At 40.2% G+C, this 20,667-nt stretch overlaps 1 protein-coding gene across 2 annotated transcripts in view; it reads right to left on the reverse strand.

Annotated features, from left to right (window-relative positions):
- ADAM12 (ADAM metallopeptidase domain 12) overlaps nt 1-20,667 on the reverse strand; it is a gene marked incomplete at its 3' end in the record, with an annotated part of 184,960 nt that overhangs the window by 20,453 nt on the left and 143,840 nt on the right. The window contains exons 12-14 of one of the 2 annotated variants that reach the window (XM_082002343.1): nt 10,513-10,690; nt 5,429-5,518; nt 3,845-4,040 (exon numbers count right to left, since the gene is read on the reverse strand). In XM_082002343.1, coding sequence (XP_081858469.1) covers nt 3,845-4,040; nt 5,429-5,518; nt 10,513-10,690 — 464 coding nt within the window. The remainder of the gene's footprint in view (nt 1-3,844; nt 4,041-5,428; nt 5,519-10,512; nt 10,691-20,667) is intronic. The other variant, XM_082002344.1, reaches the window with a different exon arrangement.

Below are 20,667 nucleotides of genomic sequence, written 5' to 3' on the forward strand. Positions count from 1 at the left end.
TCCTGACTGGTTTCTCACAGTATTTGGACTTTTTTATAGATGAAAACATATCAGAGTGTAAAAAGCTGAGCAGATGGAGCTACCAAGTTAAAAGGAGGATTTCAGAGGAGGCTTAAGAAAGAATTGTAATGTTGTGTTTCTGGAGGAAACACATTTATCATGATTGTACCACTTAAACTGAAGCAGAAAGTCCTGTCTTTCTCTATTTTGCTACCTCTACAGGCAAAGGCAAAATGATTTGTGAAAGATTTCGAGTGGTTATTAAGTGCTTTGAGTTGGATGAGCAGAGTTTATTTCACTGTGCTATTGATAATTATAGTATCGTGACCCTGTAATTAAGGTCCTGTCAGCCTTTCCATGCCAAGCCTTCTTCAATGGATTAAATCAGCTGCTTGAAACTGCAGAAGGTCAAAGCTCACCACTGCAGTTGTCAGCCCGGAGACTTTTTTTTTTTTCTCCAAATGTGTATATTGATGAGCCCACTTCTTCCCTACACGGCTGCAAAAAAAGAGATGTTCTACGCTTTTGGAAGTGATACAGAAATGCTGTGTCATTTCAGATCAGTGCAAGACCTGCTGCAATGAGAAAACCATCGCGGGCTCCAGAAAAAGAGAGAAATTTCTGACCGTGGTGCTGATTCCAAGAACAGAGAAACACCCGCTATCACACTGAGAGCGGAAAAGAAAGATATTTCAATGCGGTTCCCAACATTGACTCAAGACTTATTTAAAAAAAAAAAAAAATTATACGGTGTTTTTGAGCATGGAGGGGAAAAAAAAACATCTCTGAGTAACAGGCTGGAGTTTTGTTGCTCAGGATATGCCAACTAGCACCACGAAAAACTGTATAAATAAATATGAGCATAAAAATACAGTTCTCTGTCATGTGATTTGCACCTCCTAATTTAATTAAAAAAGATTTTATATCTCATTAAGTTTGTTTTACTGCACTGATGATGCAAAGCAAACTCTCCACAAGCTCCCCTTGGCCTCTCTCTTCATCTTGGTGATCCCTGTTGTTAAGTCTGTGCAAGGGCAAGATGGGGTTGAGCTGTTATTTTTTGCATTGAAGGAGTATGCTAGCTCTCACTACCTCTTATAGCTTAAGAGAATATAGCGTAATGCTTCTCACATCTCCCAAAGAAAAGATCTGGCCATAAATCTGTGATGATCAAAATAATTTGATTTTATGGAATTCAAATCTTTACAGTGCTTGGATAAATTAGGTTTTTTGCAAAAAAACAGGTAGCAAGGGTTTTTGCAGCTAACTTACATGGTAAGACCATCTATTTTGCCTATATATCTGGAAAAAACTGCAGAGCTCTTACACCGGCGACAGGCCTTTGTAACAAATATTGACATTAAAATTAAGATTTCCTGCGTAAACAAATGGCCTTGTCTATGCAACAAATTTAAGTATGTTCTAATTATTAAGTCAATGCCTGCCATTGGCTCCCCAAAATCATTGCATTTTTCCCTCTCGGGAAAAAGTAGGAAAACACACTGACAAACATCTCCTTTCCTTCCCTAAAGAATCATTTTCTTGTCAATGTAGAAAAAGCCATGAGTCTAAAGCTGAGAATTGTCTTTTTCTTGGTAATCAATAATTTCTCTCTCTTAAATAGCTTTATCTAGTTGCTCCTGGAAAATGCCAGTGGAGTACCAGACATTACACAGATGCGTTACTACCGATGTGTCTTTCAGTCGCACTACTATCAATAGATCAGGTCAGTGCAATCTGATATTTTTGAAAATGAAACAAAAAAGGTCACAAGCAACTCATGCATGTTGCTCCTTAAAGAGAAAAATGCTACATTTTTCATGTCCAGAGACAACAACTTAGAATGTGTCAACTCTCTCTTTCCACTGCAAGCAAAGCTGGAAGGAAAGTTATTTTATCTGTCCCATGATATTTTTCCAACCGTGTGGCCCATCTAGCCCTCTTCCCATTCCACCCAACATCTGCCAGCTCATACTCCAACCAGATGTGGTAGATACGCACATCCCTAGTCTTTAAATCAAGAACATAGGCCTTGTTTTTTGCTTGGCCCCATCTGCTAAACTGCTTGAAGGTTTACTTTACTGGTGTTATTTCTGATGTATACTTCCAAAAATGTGATCAGAATTAAGCCTTTCAGTTCCTGTTTGCTAACATCCCATCCTTCTTTTCAAATATTTTATCTTTGGGTATTCCCAAGACAAATAAGGGTATTCCAGTTAAAGACTGTTAGAGCTTTGTTCTTAACAAAGTCATCTTTCTCATAAGCAGACTCCCATAGCCTTGACCACTAGAGACTCCACGCACAGCAGTGCCCATATTGAATATTCCTCCAAGAAGGAAGACAAGACAGAATTAGGGGAGCTCGGGGGAGTTGGAGGACGTGCTGCATTAGGAAACAGACCTGGCAAGGCGGCTGCAGCATTTCAGCTCCCTGACCTTTAGCTGAATTTTTCTCAGCGACTGAAATTATTAACAGTCCGACTGAGTAACTTTCCATGGCATGGGAAACTGGTTCATAAGCAGATTTTGCTTTATACAAGAGAAAACTTCTCTGTATCCAGGGGATTAAAAACCCCAGTATGACTAAGACTGGAGGCTATAATTGTACATGCCTATATGAGCTCATATTAACTCTACGATGTGAGTGGGATTCGGAGGACTACATCAGATGCACTGTTTGCTCCAAGTGGGGAGTTTAATTTTGAACTGGAACTCCTATAATATGTTCTTATACCCACAAGACCAAGGGAACCTGCTATCCATATCAGTGGCGTTATTTCTTGAGATACTTTAATGGTCTTTAAAAAAAGAAATTGTAAATGGTCCAAGTCCCTGTGAATATAACAGATAAATTTTTCAGTAGACTTTGGATGAGGGTTTTGACCAATGGAAACATCTCTGTGTCATTATCTTGCTACATAAGTTTTGGAACAGATTTAAAGACAGAGATACACTGAATTGAAAGAGGCTAAGGGAGCTGAAAAAGTTAGCTTAGAAGCAACAATTAAATCTAGCTCTAAATAATGCTTCTCTTCAGAAGAGTTCAAAGTGTTTTTCTCATGTGAGGGAGGGGGAAAGGGAGATGCTGGAGATGCTACTTGTCCCCAGTGATGCAGGAGGCAATAGCAAAATGCTGAGTTAATACTCGTATTTCAGTGGAAGGGCGACAGGACGTAACAGAAAGGTGAACAGCTTTCCTGGGTTATCATCTGTTTAGGATAACCCAAGAACTCAGGCTGTTAGACTTTTTTGCAAAAAGTAAGTAAATTCCCAGGGGATAATAAAATCTCCTTCTGCTCCAGTGCATACTCTGCTAAGAGTACTGTCAGGAGGCAGGTGTACAGGGTAACACCAATTAATAAAATACACACAGTGATACAAGAATTTTGTGTTAATGTCAAATATTGAACTCTCTTTTGGGATGTAGACAGACATATATGTTTTGTGGATAAGCAATTTAGAATACAGAAGGAAGCTTACGTACCAGTCTGCAAAGGGATGTGATTTCTACCTGTGAAGAGCATTCAGCACTTTGTAGGACGACATAAGGCCATATCAAAGTCAGTATTAAATGATTTGTCTAAGTTCACATAGCTATTTGCAGCAGTGTTGCAGAATGAACCTAGTTACTGTTGCTTTCTACCTCCTGCTGCAAGAAATGAACACTACTGCAAATCAAGGATGAAATGAATCACAAAATGATTCCCTCGTTATCCCGTTCTCCATTTTGGAAAAGAATAGATTGAGATTGCTACTGTATTAAATTCCTCTAAATCCAGCTGTAATCACACGCTTTTTTTCCCAAGTCTATCTCATAAACAGATCTCCTGGTTCTCAAACTCACCTTGGCCCCAGAGGGTGATACACTGCTGCTCGTGGGTCTGGCATATGCCGTTGTAGCAATAGCCATCCACCCCGTGGCACGCGTGCCCGTCGTGCAGGTACACGTTAGCCGGGCAGTGAGGGCTGGCTCCCGTGCAAAACTCTGGCAGATCGCAGGAATTACTCGACTCTCTGCAAGAAATCCCCGCTGGTTTTAACTGCAAAGCAAACAAGAACCCTTAACTGCTGTAATTCCAATCAATAAGAGTTTTTTCCGCTGGCTCTGCACCAACTGACCGCAGAGGACAGTATAAGGATTATGCAGCTCTTTAAACACATTTATTTGACACGTTGCGAAGGGTTTGGCAGGAAGGAGGGCCAAACTGAAGCTGCAGCTGAAAACACGGCTCACGTGGCTCAGGTCAGAAGGTAAATCCAGCCTTTCGTTAGTTTTCAAATATGAACGAAAGTTTTCAGTGTCCTTCCTGCAATCATGCCTAAAGACACCGGCACAGAAACAGTTTGGGCTGTGCTGCAAAGGATGCTCTGTAGCACTGACCGAAAGTCAGACCAGAAACCTACTCATCCATACGGCTTTAACAACACAGCGATGACCAGGGCAGCCAGCTGATGACGTAACACTATGCGGTGTGTTATGTTACAGGTCACGAAGCCACCAGCCCACCTGACTCTGGTTTCAGCTCCCTGACAGCTTCCTGGGATGGAGGTGCATTTCCTCATGGAAATGTTGCTCCGTCATGGGCATTAAGACCTTCTTCAACTTATTTGTACAACTAGTCCACGTAACTGTTCCTGTCTGGATTTCTCTGGATAACTACACTTCTTACAGAGCTGAAGGCAACCAGTAGGTAGTGGTGGAACATGGCAATCTGAACATTCACTTATCAACAGCCACAAAAGATGGGTGTGCTCTGGGAGCCGCACTGAATTTTAACTGCATCACCACAGCTCCTTTGGTAAAAAGCAAAAAGACATGAAGATTGATTTTGCTAAAAAGCATTTGCTGGCTGTTTTGATAGCTTACTACTGCCGAGCTTTTAGGCAGATGGTTGCCACAGACACAACAGAAACTTCCTGAATGCTTTATTAGCCCATATGCAAGAGACGGTCTGAGAATTCAAGAAGGTAAATGCCTGTGGCAAATTGACTTTTCATAGTGCGTTAGGAGTCCACAAGAGCTGATGATCTGCTGTTAAAAATATATATGCTGTTGATAGAATTAATATTTTAAGAGTCTTCCCATAAAAAGAGGGTCCGGTATTTAATGACTGCTTGCCAGAGCACAACATCCATATGAGCATTAAAAAAATCAAAGCATACAAAAGTTCATGAAAAAGAAGAGGTTTTGCATGAGCAAACAAAGTGGCTACAAATAGCACAGGCACCGTTAAAAACATCTATTCATCTGCTCCTTCAATAACTGTTACAGTTTGATGATTTTTTGAATTGCTTACATGAAATGCATGTGTCAATGCTTAATGATACCAATTTGCATGCTCTGCATCCTTGCTTACTGCTTTGCAGTTGAGAAGATTGTGGAATTCTGCCCACCCCACACAGGTAAGAAACATTTCCGTTGGTTCACCTGGCAGTCTTCGCAGCAAAGTCCATGTGCACACACTGCTCCCGGTTTCAAAGTACAGGTGGTTGCATTACAGCACCGGTTTGTACATTCCTAGATGGAGGATAAATTTAGAGCAGACAACTTTCAGTCACAATGAGCTGTAAATCAAGAGGCTGCCTATAGCTCCGCTAAGAAAAGCTAGGCATGAAATAGTGAATTATGCATGAAATTCTACAACTTGATCCAAAACACTCTTGTCTGTCCTTAGGTTCAACAGGCACAATAATTGTAGTAAAACCAGAGAAGCCATTGAGGAAGGCTGGTTTATTCTAGCTGTCCCAAATATCCCAATAGCCATCCCAATCCCAAATATCACAAACAACTCAAGTACGCTGATACCAAACCTCATACAGTAAGTACAGTGTTTTATTTCCACAAAAATCACTGGGACGACTCAGTTGCCTCCAGTGAGGATCCAGGACCTGTGTTGCAGTCACTGAACGTCACGGCTACAGTTGTCTATTTTGTGGTAGTTGCTCACCAGACTTCTGTAGTTCACGGAGACTGGTGGCTGCCACAAAGAAAGATGATGACACCATTCCATGTAATCTCTTGTCAGGGTATGCTAGTAACACAGCTTTGAGAAAAGTGTGAATTGCATTATCACTAACTGATACATACCACTTTCACACTTAATAGATTAGGCGGTGGCATGTGTGGGCTTTTGCAAAATTTATTCTCAGTAGAACGAGCTACTAAGAAGTTTCAGAAAATAATGGATTTGTTTTTCCAAGATTATGCTCACACGCTGCAAGTTACATCAGCTGCGCTGGAATCTCAGCTCTCTAACAAAAATAACAGCAGATAAAATTGCTCTTCAGCTGTGTTAAGTCATTTTGACTTAACATGGGATCGCTAACAATATAGGGAACACAGGAAAAATGAGTGGGTTAGAGTGATATTCACAGCCTCTTTTTACTGTATTTGTAAAGCTTTCCAACTGGAAGGTAGGACTACCACTGCACTCAGATAAAGAGCAAAATGATTCTAAGCATTGCACTGTTTTCTTAGGTAATATTTGCCTGAATATACAAACTAACTGTTCTGCTCTGAAGCAGTGGAATGACTTCCTGCACCTATTTTTGATCATGCCGGAAGGCAGCAGGCTATGCAAATATTTCTGTGCAGCTGCTGTATCGAAGAAGTAACACTCCTCTGCACAGAAACACATTTTATAAATTCACCTCAATAGCAATCTGAGAAAAGCAGAGTGGAGGAAAGCAATGTCAGTCCAATTAAGATACTTCTGAAACAGTCAGCTCCTATACCCCATCATCTGGCCCTACACCAGCCAGCCATGGAAAGCAATAGGCATTCCACAGGCAGACTGGGATAAAGACACAGCCCTTTGAATGATGTTACTGCAGCCTTTGAAATTTCCAATTGCTCACTTACTTATTACTCATTGTAGGGAATGAGCTTGGTAAATAGTTTTTGTGCCTGGGCTATTAAATTGTCAGGAATAGTTTTAACATAAACAGGCAGGCAAACAGAAAAGGCTCACAAGGCTTTCGGAGGCTGGAGGCTGCCACCCAAAACTACTGCTGTGGTGTAGTTTATTATTATTAGCTATTATTAGTAGCAACAGCAATGATGGGAGTTGGGTTTCTTGGTGTAGGTCTCCTGGGCTCATCGGAGCAACTCAAACAGACTAACGCAAACAGCAATTCTACAATCACCTACGTGATCCGGGTACTGTAAGATGGGACATCTTGGTTTCACCCCCTCTTTTCTAAGAACACAAGACAGACCACACTGGGTCAGCCTAAAACCCTTCTAGCCTTGTGTCGCCCTGACAGCAGCCAGCAGAAAATGCTTAAGGACAAGAATGTGAACACACATACACGATACCTTCCTAGTCTCCTGGCTTTCCCTTGGCTCCACGGACATTTTTAGCACCTGTAACATTCAGTGGAAAAGAACTAACAAGTAATCGACAGAATCTGGGGAGCAACTCCTTCTGCTTGTTTGAAAATGGCCATTTTCTAACCTCATTTGCACAGTTCTTGTTGGTGGGCAATCGCTCCATACTCACTCTTTCGATTTCACTCATGAATTTATCAGCTTCTGTCGCTTTTTCCTTAATTTTCTTCTTTTCCAGCCAGAGCCCCTCCAAAACTTTGAACAACCTTATTGCTTTTCTTTCAATCTTTTTCATTCTGCTTTATCCTTCCTGAGATCAGGGAGGGGTAGGAAACAACCGCACAGGCAGTTTCAGATGCAGCACGCTGCAGATTTATAGAGGCCTACCGGTGCTTTGTTTTGTTTTCCTATTTCTTCCTGAGTAATTTCTAACAGCCTATTTACCTTTTGGACCACTCTTGAGCACTGAGCTGACATTTTCATGAGACTATGTATTGCAATATGAAGTCTTGTTCCTCTATGGTCAGAGTCAGCTCTGAGTCCATCATCTTATATGCGGTGTTTGGAATGTGCATCACTCTGCACTGAATCCCATTTGTCATCTTAATGCCCAGTCCAGCTGTCTCAGAAGGTTCCTCTGCAGTTCTTCACAGCCAGCTTTCATCTCTACCATCCTAACTAATACCATCAGCAAATTCAAGACTATTCCTCTTCCCAAGGCTGTTCATGAATATGCTGAATTGTGTAGTCCCCAGGACACATCGCATGGATACATCACAGCTGATCTCCTTCCATTGCATAAAATGGGTGATTTACACCTGGTTGTATTTCCTATATTTTAACCCGAATTTTTCCCATACAATATTCATCCTACAGCTGCTTAGTCTTCTGAAGAGGCTTTAATGAAAACCTTTGGTCTAAAGCCTCTCTGAACTCCCAACAGGCTGCAATAACAGCATTGTCCCTTTCCATCCACTTGTTAAGTCCTTCAGAGCACTCTGATAGGTTTGTAAGACAAGATTTCCTGGCACAAAAGTTGTGTTGACTTGTCCCTGGCATGTCACAGCTATTCAGGCACTAGCTCTTAATTCCATTTGTAATCACAGAATTGTAGAACAGTTTGGGTTGGAAGGGACCTTTTAAGGCTGTCTACTCCAACACCCCTGGAATGAGCAGGGACATCTTCAACTAGACCAGGCTGCCCAGAGTCCTGTCCAACCTGACCTGGAATGTTTCCGGGGATTTTTGTCTAACTTCTGATTTACCAATTTGTAGTTTTCCGATGCTCCGTGCAGCCTGTTATAAAATTAGCCACATTTGTAACCTTTAAGTTCTCAGGGACCAAGGATTTTTTTTTTTTTTTTTTTCCCCTTCTATCTTTCCATGTGTAATTTACATTAACCCTCCTTCCAAGAGACACTGTAGCATGTCAGACATTTTTGGTCATATAATCCAAACTGAAGTTGAAGCTTAATTGGTAACATCCTTGGTCGGGTCTTACACTCTTGGCATGGTGGTGGGCATGCCAGCATCCATTACACTCAAGAAGATGACCAGCGCCTGATGCACACAAGACTGTAGTGTGGATGGTGGTGGTCAGACGGACCATATTGCATTAGTGTTTCCAGTTCAGAGCTGTCTGAAGGGTGGGAGGTATGCTACAGTCACAACTCTCCACCCTCATGAATCCATTGCTGCCGACTGCTAAGATATGTCAGTGAGCACAGACCTCAAGACAGGGCTAATATTTTACTTAATAAAATAAAGGACAAATATCCCTACCAACCACATACATCTACATATTCAAACCGATATTTAATTCTGATCACTGATAAAATACAACTGGCATGTTATTGTACAGCTTTCCATGCCATAAAATATTGCAACACTATTGACAAAATTCAGCTGGTATAAATGACTGGGCAGTGAATTATTAACTAATCTAATGGATTTTCTGGTACCACTTAGATTATAGCAGTAAATTCCAAATTAATTTAATTGGGACCAAGCTGCAGTTTTCCAATATAATTAAAAAGGAAAAACATAGAAAACAGAGGCAAATCAAGTCTTGCTGACGTTAAGTGGCTTTGACTTGAAAAGGTATTGCTAACATTCAAAAGTGAAAATGAGAAAGATAACTGGGTTAGAAAGACATTTGCAAGCTGCTTGCACTCCATTGACTTTAAACAAGAAGATAAACTTGCTTCCTCCAACCTTGTTACCCTGAAGAATGAGTGAACTGTCAGGAAATCCTTATGGTTTGTGTAAATCCAATACACTGTATAGACAGGATACAGCAATATCTTGCTGTTTTAACTGCCGGATCTATTTTGTCTGCAGAACCATATTTATCACAGGAAACAAATCCCTCATCTGCTGATGTATTTAATTCAGATAATCTGTGAGAAGTTCAATACAGCCAATGAGCATGGGAAGCCAAAGGGATAAGGATGTCAGCTTGGATATTATTTGACTCCCAGGTTTTGCCTATCTCCTCCTGATCTGAGCAGTCCTCTGACACATTCACTAAAACAAATGGAACAATCTTTGAAGTAGTAGCAATCTTTTTGGGAGGCAGTAAAAGCTGTTTCTGTTAGTAAGGTAATTAGCTAGCGGCGAAGAAAAATCTCATAGTGAAGGAGGGAAAGGTCTTGTACCTAAAAGCTGAAGCTGGCTGCAATGAAAAAATACCTGGGCAATGTTAATGGTTATATAGCTATTTATACATAGATATAGATATAAATATTAAATATACGAGTGGTTTCTCATATATGGAAACAAACCTTCAATTAATGTATGGTATCTTGAGAAATTTGAGCAATGTTAACAAATATATCTTGACTTTAGCTTATTAGCTAGCACTTAAAGGAATTTTAGTTGTTAGGAACACGACAGTTAGTCATGGTTAGTCTGTTGGACAAGCCATGGGAGAATTTGTTCTCTAATGGTGAATCGAGCACACTCTTAACTAAAGCCCTGCCTGAACTTTAGCAACTCAAATGCAAGTCAAGCAGAAACCTCATGCATTTCTGAGGACTCTGAGGTTTAAGCTGGTAAGATAGAAACAGTGAAGAGAGAGTTCTGTTGTGAAGATAAGAGTTTCGTTTCACACCAAGTTGTGCTAAACATGCCAAAAAACCTGCAGACAGGAGGTAAGCAGTAACTCTTGGGTGGTGTCTTACATCAGGCTCCCCGCAGTCACACTCCTCTCCATCTTCCACATAGCCATTCCCACACTTCTGCCCTCCAAAAGACTCCTTGACTTCAGGCAAGTTAAACAGGCACATTCCCACTCCTTTTTCCAGGCTGTTTTCCAGGTCCTTTCTACTGCAGCTACTGAATACCATGGGAAATGGATAGCTAGAAGAAAAATACAAGGAGAGAAAAACAAAAGAGGTGTATTATCAGATGAAAGCATCTCTCTCGTCACGCTGGTGACATTTTAGCACATCCCTGCACTAAAAAGAAGATTGTGTTCGTTTTTTTCAGCCCTTTAGCATAGGATTGAGAAACAGCAATTCATTGTGAAATTATGCCAAAAACATTTAATAATTTCTGACTATGAGTAAGGGAATTTCCATCGTTTTCACCTAAATTTGTAGCTGCTGTTAAGGATTGGAAGTAGTCACATTCGGAATTCCTTCTCCCTCTTTTGCATATGTAGCTATAGAGCAAATTTTGTTCATGAGCCTAAAGGAATACTGGGCTTGCAAGGCGGATTCCTGCATTTACAGGACTGCAAAACAAAATGGCAAATTCGTTCATCTTGCTCTGCAGTACGGCAAACCTCCTGCTCTTTTCAGGAAAAAAAAGAGAAAAACACCGAGTTACTTGATAAGACCCTGCTTCTGCAATTCATCAGTGTCGAGCTTGGGAACTGCACGGTTAAAGCAAACACAGTTATTTTAAATCAGGATGACTGTAAAGATGCTACTGAAAACACCCATACTTTGAACTCACACTGTTGAGAGCAGGATTTGGCCCCGGTGTGCAGGTACATAGCAGATTTGATTACTTTTGGAAAACACGTGGACAATGTTATCAAAATGACCCAGTGTAGTAGAAATATCACCAGATAATTTGTGTTTTTCTGTTGGAGGACTTAACTGCATTTTCACTAATGAACATTTGCAGTTTGATTCACAGGTATGAGACAAAGTGGCACCTGGATCTGGCCATCAGAGTCACATCCAAAAGTCTGCTGTGCCCTCTCCGCACTGAGATGTGCACATGGTTATGTTGTGAATCTGGATCACAACCAAGTCGTAAAACAGCATCTCCCCTAAGACTTGGTACCTTTGTCACTGCTGCTCCATGGTCCAGCAGTAATTCAACATTATGGCAGCACAGGGAGCCAACCTGATAATGATTGGACTTTATTCACCAAATGCTTTGTATCACTTAGGTGTTATTAGGGCATAATCTTTACAGACAAGCAAAATAATAGGTAGAAGTTCTGCACTGCTGAATGTCAGACTTCGATTAATCTACTGTTGTTTCTAATATCCTGGAATGAAAAGCTTGCTTTGTGAATGATGATGCCTATAGGTATCAGAACAGGATTATTTCTATTTAAAAAAAGAAATGTTTGACAATTACAAATGCAATAGGGTTTCCTCTGCTGAGCTTAATTAGGATCTTCTAGAAAGGCTATGGATACCTTACAGAACATAATTTATTTTGTGCCTATTTAAAATTACGTCTTTTACAGATTCTTTTGCAATAAAACAGACAGCTCATTGGAAAAGAACATAAACATGACACTGAAGAGGAAAATAATTTTTGTGTATCACTATAGGGCTTGTCTAGTTAAACTAAACAGTTCTGTGATTCACTGACATATGACTTCAGAAAGTTAATAGGCACTTCTACTTAAAAAGCTGATTTCTGGAAAATATCAATGTTTAGGCAAAATGACAGATTCTAGGATATATAAAGACATTTCAGAATAGCAAGAGGTAGGAGTCAGGCTGCTAGCTGCAGCCCTGGGCGCCAAGGGAAAACAGGGAAGGTACTCAGAGCAATGGAACAGAAAATAAAGGCACTTGGAAAAACCTCCTACTGACCATTTTATGTTATGCAATTGGAGATGTTCTTAACGGGACACCACAAAAACTTATGTCCTACTCTTCGATTGGAAAAAAAACCACAAAATTTTGTGTACGTGACTATGAACAAGTAGGTGGATGTACACTGCTGTCAAACACCAGAAAAAACTCAAGAAACCCAGATACACCTGACTGATAAATCCTGCACAAAATATATGAGTGTTTGATCAGACATGATCCTCATATCAAAGTGTGAATAAATGAATACTGCATCATCCAGGCAAGATTCTTCACATCAGTGACATAGATTTACTTTGATATCCACTGAGATGAACACAGGGAGACATACATACCTTACACAGACTGAGATCAATTTGGGAACACAAATAATGCATTTTCCTCTGTGCCATATGTCTCAGCCACACATGGACGACGAGAACAGCTCGCCAGTCAAAACTATTAATATTTTAGGGCTATTCCTTTGTATGTATGAATGCTTAGTGTCATTTGCATGAATGTGAGAAGTATCTGTCCATCACCAGGAGAAGAGAATCCTTATTCTGTACCAGAGGTGAAATAATGTCATTGTTAATGAATGAAGTTTTTGTTTCCCCCCAAAGGAACTTCAAGCTGTTTCCTATTTTGAACTAAGAGATCTATTAATCTTCTGGCTTTTCCTGCTCTTGATGCTGATTTCCTCAGCTGACAGCAGTGCAGCACATGTTATTTGATGAAGTTTTCTGAAAATAGTTTTTCTTTACCAAGTATGCCCAAAATAAAGCAATATAAAACCAGAGATGAACCCAACAAGTGGAAACAGAGAACAACTGAAGGGTAACCACAGCATGCAAGAGAAGATCCCACATCAATTGATGCCAGTTGTTATTTCATTGGAAACATAATTGATCTTTAATACCATGATATTCTGACACACAACGATTCTTCTTTTTTTTTGACAAAAAAATCCCATGTAACAGCCACAGCATTTGATCATTGTGATTCTCGGGCACATTTTGGCTGTCTTTGCAATTTTAAAGCTGTTTCATCAGACGCATGAAATCCCTGGCAGATGGGAAGGGAAGCTACAGATATCAGATGTCAGTAGCATTAGGCACAATGTTTAAGCGAATCTGGATCTTGTGAAAAATGATGAAGTAATAGTCATGTGAAAGAAACTCATTCTCTGAATAAATGCACCAAGATTCTTTGTGTTACCCTGTTAATAGGCTTCAGACCTCACCTGGAAGGACTAGATTTGGGTGGGAAAAGGTAGGTAGTGGGGTTTCCACAGTAAAGTCAGTCCTTGACCTGCCTCCAGGGTTTCAGTAACGTGTTAAACAGCGATATTTGTACTTTCTGTGGTACCCCAGACACTTATCCTATTGGAAAAACACTCTGCTTCCAGCTTATATAGGCCACTGGAGAACCTTCCAGAGGTAAAAATTTAATTAGCAATTAGTATATTCCATTATCCTTCAGTCAAGACATGTTCTTTCACAGATCCATATTTTTCTGCATTTGGGAAGAGAAAGGAAACTTTAATAGCAGTTTAGTCCAACCTGATTCCTATTCTAAGATGCTGAATCACCTACATATTTTCTACACTGTTTGAATCTGTAGATTTAATACACAGTGGATCGTTTTGCCAAACCATTCTGGCTGTTAGTACAACTCTACTGAACTCAAATTGTGCCCAGCACTACATCAGTCTCTTTGGTGGGTTTACAGCAAGGAAAATAATTTCAGAATCTTTCTACCCCTCTTGAATCCACAGCATTCCTCAGTGTCTCCTTGGTGCTTAAAAGATGCACTTAATTGCAAGCAACGAATATCCTAGTTCCCAGCAAAAATGGCTTTGACTGTTCCTGCAAATGAGAGCTTCACAGGAATAAAAGGATGCCTGGTAATTGATTCCTTTAGAAACAGAGTCTGGTCTTGTCCCATTCATTTATATTTCAAGCATACAAGGCATTCAAATGTGTTTCCTCTATGTAGTTTTGCATTTAGTCTGTATTAGACGTCTCCTCTCATTAACGGAGCGAAGTGGCATCATCACTGTGTCAAGTTCCTTTTAAGAATCGACAATTCTTTATACTAGCACCACATTACCCAGCATAGCCTTTTTTTGCATGAACTATAAAAGTTCATCTCCATCATGGCCATTTCAGAGGCATTCCCCCTCCTAACAGGCTGAATAGCAAGAGAATATGAGCACAGAAATACAAAGAGTCATGGCCCCAGAAAATTACAGTCTTAAGAGATCAGACAGCCAAACAATTCAGGAGAAACAGAGTAGCTACTGATTGATGCAGGGCAACACAGCAGATCAGCTACAGACCTAGCACCGATCCCACCTGAGGCTGGTGTGCCATGTTCGGCATTGCTGTCCTTCCCATTGCTCCATCTGGAAAATGCCTGGAGAGGCACTGACTTGGGCTGCAGGAAATCTTTGCTCAATTCCAAACCAATTCCAAACCACTGCATTGCAGCAATACCTTGGGAAAGCCTTCTGAAGTGAAACTCCCTTGGCTCCTCCAAACTTCTAGATGTCTATCTACATCTGTGGATGTCTAAACATTTAGTACCTTGGGTCTACCTCCTCTATCTTCCGCCACCATAAAACAGAACATATTTTGCTGTTTCTCAAGAAGCACCACTGAAGCGGTCACACCATCAATGCTTCTGGCAATTCTCTATGTATTGCCCAGGAGGATCAACTGCAGGTTCACAATATCTTGAAAACAAACATTATTATTATTATGATTAATGCCATCCAATCTCAGGTTTTTTCTTATTCAAGAACTTTAGGACTTTTATAAAGTAACTGCCTTGTTCTCTCCAAAATGTTGGTATATATACACACATTCATTATATGCATATATACTTATAGGGTTCATTTATTCCAGTTCATATCACAACCTGATTATTCAGCATTATGGCAATGTTTATAAAGAACCTTTTACCAGAAGACCCTGAAGTGTTTTACAATTATTCACTCAATTAAAATGCACAACAGCCCCAAAGAGCTCTATTAAGTACCACCAGGCCTTCCTCCCTGAGGTAATATGATAATTGGAGATTATATTAATTTTAAAAGGGCATTCTCATTTTCTGGAGCATATTTATTGAAACAACTGTTGACTAGCTAATTTCCAAAAGTGCAGAAAACTGGGACCTGTTTTTGTCCAGAATGCTTGAAAAATCAAACCTGAGAGGCCATATCTGGAAATAGCTCGGGCACCGGCAGTGCTTTTTAAGAGCACGAGGTGCTCACAGACAAGAGGTGTGCTCAGTCCAGCGCCCTGAGTCAGAAATTTCAGTAGCTGAGCACCTGAATTTCCAACATTTTCCATGAGACTCCTTGTCTTACCTGAATATTGCAGTGTCTCTTTGTGTCTGTCTCGACCCTAGGACCCTTTGAGATTTGCAAATATGAATACTTATTCTCCTTAGTAACCAAAATTCTTGATTTTTGGCTGCACAGTGGCTCACTTACAAGTGGAGAGGAGGAGAGCAACTCAGAACTTTTTTTGGAGGCAGAAGATGTGAGTTTGAGCTCCTGTTGTTCAGACGCTGCAGAATGACTTACGCACAAATGTGTAGGTTTTCCGTTGCATATCCAAGTTTTACATAGGAATCTAACAATAGCATTGTTTTAACTTAAAAAATAGAGATAGGGTTGCTTTCGTTAATTCAGGTATAAGTGATTTTTACCTTGGAAAAGATGGCAGCAGTAGAGAGAGTAAGAATAAACCTCTAGAAGGTAGAAGCTCAAATGACATGAATGTTTCTAGACCCAATGAGGTGTTGACTTCAAGGAACTATGACAAATTTCCAGCCTCCTCTAACTCCTGATCTAATTGACACAATTCTGTCCCACTAAAAAGCATCCCCCTTGGTTTTAACTTTCTACTGCTTATTATTACTGTTTTCCATCTCTTGAAAACAACTTTTATGGTCTCCTAAGAGATATGAGCTTACTAGCATAAAATTGAAGTTGCTATTAGATGACATTTTTTGACGCTTCAGCTATTCTGTACAGTATGTATGTTAACAAATTAGTAAGCATAAAGAACCTCACAGAACTAGGTATTAAGCAGGAGAAAAAAATCCAGTTTTCTTTGATATTAAAATAGGTGTTCAAATACTACAGATCCCTTTGTATATAAAGTTCTGTCATTACATGTCATTTCATACACCTCAAATTTTAATAGCAATTGTTTAAAATTACATAAGTGCCATAATATGGAAGGGCTTTTTAATCTATTATTTAAACAGTGTCTTCATTTGTAAGTACTTTTGAGGGAGACAGACACAAATGCAGTTTTAAAGTAGATCCCACAAGCACAATAAAGGGAGACCCTAAAGGTATCTGCAGATTCCCTCCCACTCAAAGCTTTTGCAAATAGCAAACACCCAGGACAACTGGGAGGAGGGGGTAAACTGGAGGACTCTTTGGGCTCCTGCAATATGTGCAGGCCCTTGCAAGCAGCACATGATAGAGCTTTGTACAAGACACCAGTCCCAGAGCTGATGGGGCACACCTTTTTTGGCAGTGTTGGAAGGGTTTTGCTAAAAATGTAGAGTGTTTTTATATATCTCTCTCTAAAGTATTGAAAGTTTACTTCAAAAGGCGCTAGATGTCTTTTGACATACAACTGTGACAACTCATAGTTATTTTTCTAGCCTATTTTTCACTCTCTTGCTCCTCTTTTATAGTTTTAATCCCTAGAGCATCAATAAAGTAGAGCACAGAATTGGGCCATGTAGTTATACATGACATCAAAGCTCTGGTTGTCGGAGTTCATGGTCAGTGATTTAAAAACAAGCCTAGATTTCTCCTACAACTTTTGTCATGTTCACTACACGGTAGTTTTTATACTTCCAATAAATAACTGTGAATATGTCACAGTAGTGGTTAATTTAATTGATGTGTAGTGGCAATGGCTTGTTGTGCTACAATGAAATTTCCAGGTTTATTGAAAAGAAAGTCTTTCCAAGTAAATGTTTAAATTTCACACACAAATGCTTTAGGTTCATTTTAATTTGGCCCTGGGGATAGTGCAGATTCCCAGAATGCATTAAAGTAATCTCACTTCAGGTGCCTAGATTGGATTGTCATAGACCCAGCTGAGACTTGACCTCTCCCATTAAACTGAAGGTTAAAATTTAACTACCTGAAATATTCAAAAGGGCAGATTTATAATACTGAATGTGGGACTTCAGGGCAGAAAGCAGCGATGAAACAAATGGCTGGGTGGTTCAGAAAAATACCTTCTGCAAAAGAACAACACTTAATGGCTTTACACAAGTATACACTGTCATGGCTTGATATTTCTGCAGTCACAAAACTGCCAAATAAAACATTATTAGCAGTTACTTTTACTTTGACAAATGTACGGTCAGAGAAGTTTTTTCTTGTTGAGAGGCCTATGGTGACTTTCCTTTCTATGTTCTGGGGGTGAAGCAATACTAAACCAATTTATCAATCCTGACAGTATTCTGACTATATGCTGGAGTTATCTGCATTGCAAAAGCTCTACGGGAATTGAATTCAGACAACTGTTCTTCCTGTTGGAAACCAGACAGCCAAGGAAAGTAGCTATAATCAGTTTAAATTTGCCTCTGGCTCATCTTTTGCTCTGTTTCCTTTTAGACCACTACCTCATTAATAAAAATTTGCTGGATTGCTGAGAGTTCAGGTTTCACAATCTACTACTTAGAATTTGAGGTTAATCCAATGCTGACTACAGGAGAAGTAAAAAAGCAACAAATAGCAGAGGGAGGGATGAAAAGGCCAGGCCAGGTCTGGTCCCAGACTAAAGACAAGCAGGGCAGCGGGCGTACCCTGCGTGCCCGGCCTGCCAGCAGTTGCCGGCAATGAAGGAAACTTCAGCAGCACAACCAGAATGCCCTGTGTTTCGATTTGTCACACCAAACACGACATCCTCAGCACGTGATGAGCGAATAAAGACAAACGGTCCATCCCGTTGCTCAAAATACCTTGCTGAAGACCAGCTTCCTACTGATTTCTGGTTGGACCTGGCTTGAAAGGCTAGGGCAGCGTTACATCGTGATGGCACTTCATTTAGTTCCCAATATGATTTTATACTCAGCTTTTGTTTCAGGCAGTTACATTCTGATTTTCTCCCTTGAAAAAAATTGGAATTGTTTTTTATATAGGTCAGGAACCGACTGGGAGAAAAATGAAATAAATATGACTTTGGGAACTTGGTTTTGAGAGGAGCACTTTACAGAGAGCATGTTTGGGTGGGGGAGAAGAACAAAATCATTTTTCAAAAACCGAAGCAGATCAAACAAAAGGGAATATCAAACCCAGATTGTAATACAGAAGAATCAACCCATGATGTTTATGTACGGACATTTCCCTCTTTCACCAGTACAAGCTCCTGTCCTGCCTGTGTGTATCCGAAATACCACTCATGATATACTGCACCTTAGAGAACAAAGAAGCATACACGGTTATCCTCCCAGCTGATGTAGTCAGTGTGACCAGCCTGATTTAAAGACCTGCCATACTGTGGGCACTTGGCCTCAGCAGATGGGTTTGGGTGAGGATGAGCCTGTACCTCAGGTGAGCAGATCGAATGACAGCGAGTTAAGGGAAGAAGACAACGAGGAAGGCTAAACCCCACCAGAAGGAAGCCAGGCCAGGGAGATGAGATCTGGGAAGCAGCCCTCTGAACAAAGCACGTGAAGAAGCTGCCCACTAGGAAGAGTAGTAGCAGAAACATTAAGAGAATGAAGCTTATGCAGATTCCAGTTGGCGAGACATGGGTGCTAGAGAAAAATGGCTGAGCCCTGCAAAAAGCTGGAAAGAATATACACCCGGTGGACAGGCTCATATTGATTTCACTTAACATCTGTCCACCTAGTCTCTTAATAAATCTGGACTCCAAGACAGGAGTATCTGACTTGCAAGCAGCATGGCTCTTTTTTTTTTTCTTTTTTTTTTTTTTTAGAAGATCCAGAGGAAAGATAAGTGAGGCATAACAGTGTCAGAAATCAGACTGCATTCCCCCAGCATATCCACCTTCCCGGTGTGCATACTACAACATAAGCATTGAGAAAAAAAACAGCTTTTCCCATATCACATAAATCACCTCTGATAAATGGAAGTGGAATTCTTAAAAAAAAAAAAATCCTCAATATAAAATAACAATGAATCATTTTTTCTAGCTTCTGTTTTGTTTTTCACAGAAGCTTGGACAAAATAAATGAATAAATAAATAGTATCAACATTGTATATAATCATTACTTCAAGCTGTGAGAACAGAATGGATCCAGCCACAATCTGAGATGCAAGGATCCTTAAGCGAGCAAATTAAAGCTTTCACTCACAGGAATGCAAGGCTCCTCAGAAATCTAAAGGAATCCATAGGTATCTTGATGAAATCCTGGCCTTATTGAAGTCCACAGGAGCTTTTCTGTCAACTTTGAGGGAGCCTGGATTTCACATCTAAGGCTGGTTGGCTTCCAGGAGAACATCAATGACAAAGATGAATGCAATTTCCATGCTACGTTGGAAGAAACCAGAAAGGCTCCCTAGGACACCAAAGTTATTTCACCTCTTTATTTTCAGTGACTTTACACTAAAGTAGGTGGTTGCTTACCTTCATCTCACCACTGGGGCTGTGCTATTCAGTTCTAAAAAGCTGAAATGGAGCCTACCTGCATTTCTGCCACAAGTATCCTACAGTAAATGCACCCGGGACTTTGTAAGAGGCTTTGACATTAGAAAAGGAAAAGAATGACTTTGCAGGAAGCGGTTGTTGGGGTAAAATGGGCATCTTCTCCTCTCTGAATTTTAAACATTTTGCACATCTATCCCAGGCACAAAAGGCTCTCTGATTCCCATGACAACTGTGGCAAATGCAGCTGTAGGCATCATTTAATTACAGTGATTCAGCCTTCCAAGTCAACATCAATTCCTTAAAGTGCTTCAGGGCATACAACACATGTTCAAAAAGGAGCATTCATGTGACCTTAAGAATATGTCCTTTAAGGTATGTTTCCATTTATACTCTGGGAATTTGGAATTCATTAACACCAATTAAAACTGGACATCGTGTGCTTAATTCTCCATGCACCGCACTACAGATTTATCCCTGCAGGTTGAAAAGTTTTTTTGATGAAACAGAAAGCTAAGATAAAGGGAAATGTCCTTATATGATTTATCCTCATGGGTCATGGCAATAGCAGTACTGCAGAAGAAAAATGTCCTTTACAGAGCTATAATTTCTACGGGTATTACACCGACAAGACAAA

The sequence above is a fragment of the Phaethon aethereus genome, assembly GCF_964289735.1.
Source record: "Phaethon aethereus genome assembly, chromosome: 7".
NCBI classification, from domain to species: Eukaryota; Metazoa; Chordata; class Aves; order Phaethontiformes; family Phaethontidae; genus Phaethon; species Phaethon aethereus.